The 10,027-nt window shown below is 40.8% G+C and overlaps 1 protein-coding gene across 1 annotated transcript; it reads right to left on the bottom strand.

Moving 5' to 3' along the window:
* Window positions 1–265: 265 nt before the first annotated feature.
* On the bottom strand, window positions 266–9,694 carry acsl4a (acyl-CoA synthetase long chain family member 4a). The gene is made up of 15 exons (XM_085420765.1): window positions 9,589–9,694; window positions 7,229–7,769; window positions 6,960–7,137; window positions 6,723–6,832; window positions 6,196–6,334; window positions 5,959–6,109; window positions 5,628–5,751; window positions 4,975–5,046; window positions 4,734–4,873; window positions 4,465–4,637; window positions 4,107–4,181; window positions 3,824–4,012; window positions 3,557–3,671; window positions 1,246–1,403; window positions 266–1,142 (listed from the first exon to the last, which is right to left on the bottom strand). The coding sequence occupies exons 2-15, from the start codon at window positions 7,583–7,585 to the stop codon at window positions 985–987; spliced, it is 2,139 nt and encodes a 712-aa protein (XP_085276891.1). The 5' UTR covers window positions 7,586–7,769; window positions 9,589–9,694; the 3' UTR covers window positions 266–984.
* Between the last annotated feature and the right edge of the window lie 333 nt (window positions 9,695–10,027).

Genomic DNA, 10,027 nt, shown 5'->3' on the forward strand with positions numbered 1-10,027 from the left:
TAGTATTTGGAAAAATACATAGAAAACACATTAAAACTGAGTTCAGAGGATCCTTTATACCAAATCGTACAATAACCTATTAACTGAGGTAAAGTACGCACAGTATTACAGTATGCCAGTTGTGACTATAATAAAGGCTAAGCAGTTTAGTAGTTAATTGTGTGGTTTTTTTAAATAAGGTGCCTACAAACATTTGTCAAAATGTTTCTATACCCCACATTTGACAACTTCATATATTAAAACATTTGTCCGTCTTCCTGAGTCATTTAGGCCAACACATTTTGGTCTTCCTTTCTTAACAAACCATTAAAATAACATTAAAGCATAAATAAAACAGGTAAGAAACAAAATCAAAGCTAAATACACAGACAAACGACTGTAAATGCTCTTGATCGTGTCGATGTGTCTGCGGTGGGGAGTATTTTTCCTTTCAAGTAAACACGGCATTCAGCCTTTTTTGTAACTTTTCTTTTTTACTGTCTAGCTACCACCTCTGCTCGACTACATGAGAACTGCAGACTGAAGGCACCTTAACATCAGTACTCCAACTTTACAAAACAGCATGACATGCCTCTGTGATCATGGTCGCATTTTTTTCCTTTATTTTTTGAAACATTTTCAATGAAAGCAGCAGCAAGACTTAAGCAACATGTGGACCGAAGGTGCCGTTTCTAACAGCTACAAATAAGAGTCCCAGCAATTTCCAATGGATGGCAGTTGAGAGCTGCAATAGCCTTTCACCCTTCTAATAACAAAAACTGACACTTTGGTGCATCTCTTACAAACACAACTTCTCACACATTCTCTCACACACACACACACACACACGGATAAACGGCTACAACTATTTATAGCTTACGCTTTTCTCTGTGAAGCTGTGGAACACAAATAAACTACAGCTTTGTAACCAGAGGAATATTTGCACATCAAAATCGTGGTTATGGTGAAAGCAGTAACTCCTGGGTGGTGTGGGCCTGCTGGAAGTTACTTCCTCCCATACATTCTCTCTATGTGATGGAGATAGTGGTTCTTCAGCTCTTTCCTCTTCAACTTGAATGCATCTGTGACTAGGCCCGTTTCAGGCGTCCACGGCTCTGGACTCAGATGCACCTTCACTGGAATCTCAAATCTCTGGAGTTTAACTACAAGGAAGGAAAGTGATGTTCAGGCACGTTTGGACAAAGTATGGATGAAAGCAAAACTTGCAAAGCTTCTGTTATCGCAATGCTGTGAAAAGACTCTTACTGTTAGTGGCGACCTCCTTGATCGCCTTCAGGACCTCGCTTTCCATTTCAGGATTAGTGCAGATCTCCTCCCATGTCCCCTCTATGCTCCTCTGTTTGGCCAGTTCTGTGAGCTTTTTCTGATTGGGAACCACGAAGCTGATCACATAGTTCTGATCACTGCAAGGGCACACAATTTAAAACAAACAAAAAAAAGTTTAGAAACTGTTCAACATTACGTCGCATGCCCACCACTGAACAACTACAGACAAAATAATTAATTCAAGTTGCAGCCGTAATCACTTCAGTCTAATTAAGTGCCATATTTAATTGTTCCGATATCAGCTGAAGTCGAAGTGAGCGCTACATTTGTTGATTCAGTCGTCATTAAGACACTTAAACGTCACTTGGAGTTCTCATGTCAGCCAGAGTGCAGGTGACACATCTGAAGTGGGAAGAATTTCATGACGGTTTGGGTGTTCACACTGAAAGCTGTCAGTTCAAGTGCGTAGGTGCAAAAGCCTGTCAGGTAATTATGTATGAACAGTAACAATTTGATTTTATTGGAGCTTGGAGAAGAACTGAGACTGGAAATGATTTAAAGTGTAAACATGAAGGTATAATAAGCACAGGGAAAAAAAAAAAAAAAAAAAAAAAAAAAAAAAAAAGGCAAAGAATGACTGCAGGAGCGGTGCTGAGTGATGTGGAATGATAAAAGGAGAAAAGAATTCAAGGAGTGGAGCTGTGAGACACAAGCAAGTGCTGGCAACGTTGAGAAATACTGCTACTGCTGGGATATCCTGAGTAACCATCTCTGTGTAATATTATGCAATATACCATGTTTAAACTGTTCTGACAACACGTCAGTACTGCTGTAGCTAAACCGGGTGCCCCTTTTCAGAAGCGGAACTAAACCTGCCTGCATAATTAGAACAGTACACACATGTTTAACAGACTGGACTAAATTTAGGTTGAAAAATGTTTTCCTGCACATTATGTTTATATTAAGAGCCCAGAAATAAACACTTGCTTAACACTGTATTTGGTCAGAAAAAACAAAATAATAATTTAAAAAAACAAAAAAAGAAACAAACACAAAACACCTACCCAATGAATTAAACCTTAGCTTGCTTAATTCGATATGCTAAAATACATTACATGGACAAAAGTGCTGGATGACCTACAAGAGCTGCTCAGCCATGCAAACCCACAACCGTGAAGCTCCCCGTGCACAGCGTTTATGCTGATGTTTGAAACTCTGCAGTTATTGAATCAGCAGATCGTTGATGACTTTATAAAACCCTGCTCTGCAACTTTACATGCTCCGAGTTGCTGTGGTTCCAATAATACATTTACAGTCAACTGTAGAATATCTAGTAGGGAAAAAATGTCCCACACTAACTTTGTCCTATTACAGCACCACACTCACATTCAGTGAGCTCTTTACAATGACCCACTCTTTCACGGATGTTTGCAAAGGCAGATCGCATGGCTAGGTGCTTGGTTGTATATGCATTTGGCTAAGAACAGAAAACAATGATTGCAAGGTGTGGCCCAATTCTTTTGTCCATATACTGCATTATGTACTGCATTTATTAAACTGATGATAAAGTGTCATTCACATTTTCAAATGGAGATCATCATCTCAAATCCCAAGTGTGAGATAAGTGAAAGACGTTTCTATAGATACGCAATCATGTATAGTACAAATAGAAACCGCCTGTAGCTGATGAATATACCATACGTACAAGTAAACATTTCATGGAAATGTCATCTGGGTTGTTTACTAGTACCTTTATCTTTTATTTCATTTCCTGGTTCATTTGCATCAACTGATAAGAAACCCTGACCCTGAATAACATTTTCTGTAATTCTAACTTTATGCAAGTATCTCGTGAAATAATATTTGTTTGTACCCGTCATATGCAAATCTGTGTTTAGTCAGTGTTTATTAGCACAAAACTTCAGCTGGCCTATCATGCATATGAAACTGATATGAATCTATGACTGATCGCTATAATGTAATTTTTCTCCAAAGTCAAACGTGAAGAATGAAAAAATATTTCAAGAAGCACTCGTGTTCTTAAGTTTAGAGTAAAAACACAGACGCCTGCAGCAGTTGAATATGATGTTTGAACTGTAAACAGCTCGTGGAAAGGTCACCATCTGCAAATTCATTCAGCTGTTTCCCCATATCGTTTATAATCTGCCATTATACTCGTTGATCCAGATGTAAATCATATATTAGGATATGGAAAAACTTTGCCTCTAAATTGCATCTCCTACCATTTTAACTTTCCCTGAATAAATAAATAAAAAAGTAGGTCACTCACCTGTTTGCATAAGCACAGATGTTGTCTATAAGAGGGCAGTTTTTCAGAGCAGATTCCACTTTACCGAGAGACACGTACTCTCCAGCCTGCAGTTTCACCAAATCTTTCTTGCGGTCTTAATGAGAAAAAGTAAATGATAAATGGACTGATTTTTATATAGCACTTAAAAAAAAAAAAAAACTCTACTTAAGCACTCAAAGGGCTTTATACAATACGTATCATTCACAGTAGCATCCCACCCCCACCCAGAAAAAGAAATATACACACCAACAATTTGTAGACAGCCATCTGGGTAAACCTCTCCTACATCTCCGGTGCAGAACCATCTCTGACCATTTTCATCCACAAAGAAGTCCTGATTGTTGCCTTCACTCCTGTAGTAGCCCATGGTTACATTGGGGCCACCGATCAAGATCTCCCCTCTTGGATTTGGCTTGTCTTTACTGGTGTAGCCACCTGAGTGAAAATAAAAAACACATGATTACGCTGCAATGGAGATCTTTCCATTCTGCAAAAGCATGTCCCGGCATGTTTTCCCCCCCAAACATACCTTCAGCCCAGTCCCTGAGTCTAATCTCACAGCAAATCAGAGGAGCTCCAACACGACCAGTGCTGATGTCTTCAACTGTAAAATGAAAAACATTTCTTAAGAACAGTCATTTAAACATTATTTTCAATTTAGGCCCATCTGCTTCTATCCTGAGGTATTTGTTTATCCTGTGTGACTATTGGCCAGGCTCACTACAATAATGACTGCTTCCAGTCAGCAAATCACTAGGGAACTGAGGCACTTTAGTTAATCCAACTTAAAATAAAACTGTAAGTCAGGATTTGTTTCTTTTAAATTAAATAATGCCTAAATTTGAACTCATCTGTCATTATTTTGGGCACTCAAAATGTTATCTTACCCTCTGTGATAGTGCCTGCTCCACAGGTCTCAGTGAGGCCGTAGCCCTGGCCCACTGGACAGCAAAAACACACATTCATAAATCTCTGAGTGGCCGGGGACAGGGGGGCTCCTCCAGACAGCATCATCCTCACTCGCCCACCCAGCAGTTTCTTTACTTTCCGGAACAACAAGCTGCAAAGAGAGATCACGCAGTGTTTTGATTTTAAGTTAAACAAGCCAATCATGTTTTAGTGCAAGGGTCACAGGAACGCATAGGATGCTTCTTACGCATTGCAGAGTGGTGCGTCATAGCCCCTCCTGATCTGCTCCAGTTTATAATTGTAGCCCAGTGTAAACAGCATCTTCTGAACAAAACCCATTTCCTGCACTTTGCTCATCACGTTCTTGTTGATGCGATCCATGATTTCCTTTTTGGACCAAACATATAGGAGTTATTTAGACACCAGTTGACAAACAAAATAAAATAAAGAAAGACACAAACAGGATAAATAAAAAACAAGGTTCTTACTGGCACAGCTGCCATCAGTGTGGGCCTGAGCACAGAGCAATCTCCTTTACTTCCCTTCTTTATCCTGGTAGACTAAAGAGGAGAAGGAAAAAAATAAAAATTGAAATATTGTCCAACTTTTGTAATGTAACTCCTCCTCAATCTGCCCTGCTTCCCACTGATGTGACTAATGTGGCCACAGACTACAGAATCTAATCGACAAAGGCAAGATCAAGTCACACTGGTTTGTGGACAAACTCATGCCTCAAGTTTTAATAAAACCAGACATTATTAAAGTGTTTCTCATCATTTCCAACCGACTTGTTGCGCAGTTAGCAAAGCTTCCAGTGGGCTAAGTTAGGCATCTCCTTTAAGTAAGATTAAAAAAATAAATATAAGAAGCTGCTTTTTTGGAGAGCTACTGTTCGCCATGATAAACACGATTCACATCTGGTTTTGTGAACTCTCGTTTCCTCAAATCTTTACAATGTAGATAAAGTGTGGACCGATGCCACGGCACGCAATCGTCACAATGGCCACTTAAACTGTGAAAAACAACAGCTTGAAATAAACCAGACTTTTCATCTAAATATTAACAGAAACACCACTAAGAGTCAATTAAAATATAGACTACAGTGACAGAAACAATGCAACCTGGCGTCGGTGCTGCTTACCTGGTCTGACAGTGTCTGTGGGGACGAATAGCCAATCCGACAACCATATGTGACACAGGAGATTTCAGCTGTCATTTCCAGAACATGAGCCAGGGGCAGATAGGCTATGTAGGTATCATTAGGCCTGCCACAGTAGAATCATTGAAAGTCTTGGTTAGGACCAACGATTAGTAGACATTTTCAGTTCCTCTTTCCAATGTTTACACTGAGGATCTTTGACTGCACTTCCTTAGTTCCAATTTGAACTTAAACTTTCTTTTTTTCTTAGATTTCTTCACATCTCCAAGTAGCCTTACTAAAATACAACAAATCAGCCATTGCTGCAACTCACCCGAGCCCAGGGATGCGTTCACACTGGCCTGTCATTCCTGCAATTAGGTTACTGTGGACAATGACAACTCCTTTGGGTCTGCCTGTGGAACCGCTGGTGTACATCACAACGGCCAGATCGGATGGCCGGGGCTCAACAATTGCCCTAGCCACTGTAGAACAAAGGAAAGCGTTACCGTCTTGTACTGTGCCTGAAATAGGACAAAAAGCACAACCAGAGTGATTCAGAAATACACACCATTCTCCGGCTGCCTGCCCATCTCTCGTACGGACTGCATGCTGCGGATGGAAAGCCCTGCTGGGTAGCCTTCTGTGTTCATTTTCTTGTCATCCACATAAATCACATGCTTCAGGTTGGGGATCTGTGGCAGTACAGTCTATGCAGAAAAAGCAAAGAGTAAAAATGTTACAGGAGGATGCCCAAGTACAAGATTTCCTTCTATAAATAACATTTTTAAAAAAGTGATAGTCCTTTGGGATTTTCTTTGTAACAGAAAGCCAGTAAATGCATCTTTAAAAAAAAAAATGCTTTAACAAATCAATTCTGTGTTCCTTATTTCATCCATGAAGCTGTGGACAAAAACATTATTCTGGGCTTTCCAAACTTTAATGTTAACAATTTGCTACATCTTAAATTATAATCATGTGATGATAATTGAGGCTGTTAGATGGTAAACAAAGACGTCTCATGAGAATAATCATATCACTGCTTCTCTTGTTCTTAGGAGTGGTGGTTGGACCATGTGCTGTAAAGGATTAACTCACTTTCAGCTTAGTCTCAAGGAGCTCCACGTTGGTGACCAAATGTGAAACACCCGTCTCATTCAGTCCAAAAGCAATCGCCTCCTCCCCCAGTGTGGCGTAGAACGTCACCACTGCAATAATAATATTGTTTAAAAAAGGATCTCAGTGAGTGAGATAATTAAATTATGAAACACTTAACACAGCATTCACGCTATCTGACCCCAAAACCTTGGATTGAACGCGCTGAGATATACTTACGTGGGAAATTGTGTCTGAAGCATGCCTGAGCAGTGATCATCCACTCTGCCCTGGTTTCACAGAAGACTGCAATAGTGCTTTTGGGTTGCTGCCCCAAAGCCGCCAATCCACTGCCAAACTCACCGACTATGGAGTCGAGTTCATTGTAGGATAACCATTTGTACTCCCCCAGGATCAGCTAAAAGGAGAAAGGGTCACATAAATAACACCGAACATCTCTGATCACTTACGCATTTGTCAACAGAGCAGTAAACTCTAAGCAACCTTACCTTTTTAAAAACTTTGCCGTTGGGCTGAGTCTCGTTCTCTTCGCTCAGAATCTCTCGGGTTCCTAGACAATCAGCTTCACCGAAGCGCTGCACAGCATGCTTGAACAGCTTATCGAGTGTGTCCTTGCCTGGGAAGTCTTCCCTGGCCAGGGAATCAAATTGGTCCACGGAGCGGTATGGTCCCTCGGCACATCCTGATTTGGAACGGGCTTTTATCCTCTTGGACAGAGCTTTTCCTTGGCCAGCTCCGGTGAGGTAGTACCAAGGCAGGAATGAGACTATTGAGTACAGCCATATGATAAGGTGGATTGGAAAAAGGAGGATAGATTGGAGGACAGAGTCTGACTGAAGACCCATGCTTTTTTCTGGAAGGGAGCTGAGCAGCAGGTTATCAGAAAACTTTCAAGCTTGGTGGCCCCAAAGATGTTTGAGGTGCGTCAAGAGAATTGTGTTGGACGGGAAGAGGGGGAAAAAAAGCTCTTAAACTCTTAAGAGTCCCACAGTTGTAGCATGTAAATATTTGGTCCACAAAATGCTTAAGCTAAAGTTGAGACAGAAAAGAAAAACAAAAAACACAATACAGTCAATTGATACAGTTCATTCATCAGCTGCCTGTGAGATCACTTAAATAACTCAGGTTAAAAGTCAAAAGCAAGAAAGTTGATTTTCACCCAAATATCTATCGCATGCCAAGAGATGTCACAAAAGGGAAGTTGGCTGGTTAACTAAGTTTGTCTGGTGGTTGACTTCTTGCTTAAAGGAACTCTGACAAAACACTAGATTGGAAATAAAAAGTGAACTATTAACCATCAGTATCTGAGGCTTATCTAAACCGTTCCACCACTGTGCTACCTCTTCTTACAGACAGGAAGACTGCACTACACACGGCAATTATCCACAGCCTCACCACCTCCTCGCTGCGTACCAAACCGCCTCTGTATGTCTGAACGTTTTCAGTGCTCAGCTCCTTATAATGTCCTCTGCTGCACTCAAACACCTGCCTGCTTTTAAACAACAGGTCAACTGAAAGGTCATGGAGGGATGAAGTAGTGCGGAGATGTGGTCACTCTGACCAGACTGGCTACTGTCCAATGAGGATTGTGCTGCAGACAACCAATGACAATACTCTTTAGGCTCACCCCACTTGGTGGTCAGGGAAGGGTCACTATAGAGCAAGCTCAGCCTGCTGATATCCTCAGAGTGCAGAGACGGTAAAGTAGTTAAAACAAATTGTGTCTCATAATTGCAAAATGTAGTCAATATCCACATGTTTGCTCTGTGGCTAAACGTCACGTGCTGAACCCGTTTAGCACGTGACAAAGTAATTGTAGCCTACGGCAGTCAGCTATTAAGTGGAAAGTGTCTTCATGGCACAAGACAGACACCGGTTACCTGCAAATAAGAGAACACTGTGTACTTAGCTACATTAAGACATTTATGGAAAGAGAAGGTCAAACCACGTAACTGGCTTTCCCAATCCTGAAAGCTCACACTCTTCATCGTGAATCATTTCCGTGAATCATATCCTCAGTGTACGTCACATCTGTCCATACATCTTAAAGAATGACAGTACACCCACAGATGAATCAAAGCGGCGGAGAAAGAAATATTTATATGTCAGGATCTTTTTCTGGGCTCTTACTGTGAAAATAAAAATACCCTGAAAACATTCCTGTGTGATGACAGGACGTGGGGATGGTGATGATGATGATGATGGAAAAGCCATGGACCACTAGCTTAAAACAGTTTTTCCTCTCTCTCTTGGGTGGAATTGAATAAAAGCAAATTCAAATCATTTTATACGGGAGTGAGTGGTTCGATGCAAATCTCCTCACACGTCTATATCTAGTTGTGAGTGATAAACACGTTATCTAACGGTAAAAAGCCAAACACTGCATATCCGTTTAGGGCAGGTATTGCTAACAAAAGCGACAGTTTAATACCGGGAAATGCTAAAGTTGTAGCTGGGGTTTGCAGTTTCCACTTGTAACACGTTACGCTAAAACACCATGAAAAACAATACGAGCTGTAATTAAAATTAAAGCGCCTTTCTTGCTCCCTTTACATAATTGGTGTGCTTCAAAATAAGGCGAGCTGGGAAGCAAATCTGACCTCCTTATCTAGCACTGAAACGACAATGGGTCAGGAGCGGCATGGCAGACGAAATGATGACAAAAAGCCGCCGCACATTGCTGGCACGGCGCGTCTCACTGGCAAGTTGATTAACGTTAGCTGCTGTCGCTTAAACCTGCTCAATATTAGCAGTACATATTAACTAACGGATAAAGGCTCTAATGAGATTACAGCGGTCAGCTAGAGAGTGATACCATGCTGTATTGGCAGGCTGGCAGCGTTCTTACCTTCAGCTGAAGAAAGCCCGGTCAGCCGTGTGCCGCTCTTTCACAAATGACCGAAAGTTACCTTTTGTTGGGACCTAGAAACCCGGAACCACTACGTCATCTGATTCCATATTTCTCGACCAATGAGCAGCCAAAGCGGATTTGCGCTCTCTTATGCTATGTCCGCTTAAAAAGAAAAAGAAAAAAAGAAAAAGGTAACAGGAAATCAGTAATGCGTATGTTCTCTGGCTCTGTTACAGCACCTGTATTTTTCTTTCATCATGTAATGGTTATGTGTGTATTTTACCGAAGTTTACATCCAAACAAAAGCAAAACAATAATAATAATAATAAAAAAGTTACCGTACTTGCACTCTTATCTAATATATTTTGCAGATAGATCTGATAATTGAGATCAGATCATTTGTTTACATATTATGCAGCTTACACAAATCTAGCTG

The sequence above is a fragment of the Rhamphochromis longiceps genome, linkage group LG2 (genome assembly GCF_057381845.1).
Source record: "Rhamphochromis longiceps isolate RC_006_pf linkage group LG2, R_longiceps_female_GT1.1, whole genome shotgun sequence".
In the NCBI taxonomy this organism is placed as follows: domain Eukaryota; kingdom Metazoa; phylum Chordata; class Actinopteri; order Cichliformes; family Cichlidae; genus Rhamphochromis; species Rhamphochromis longiceps.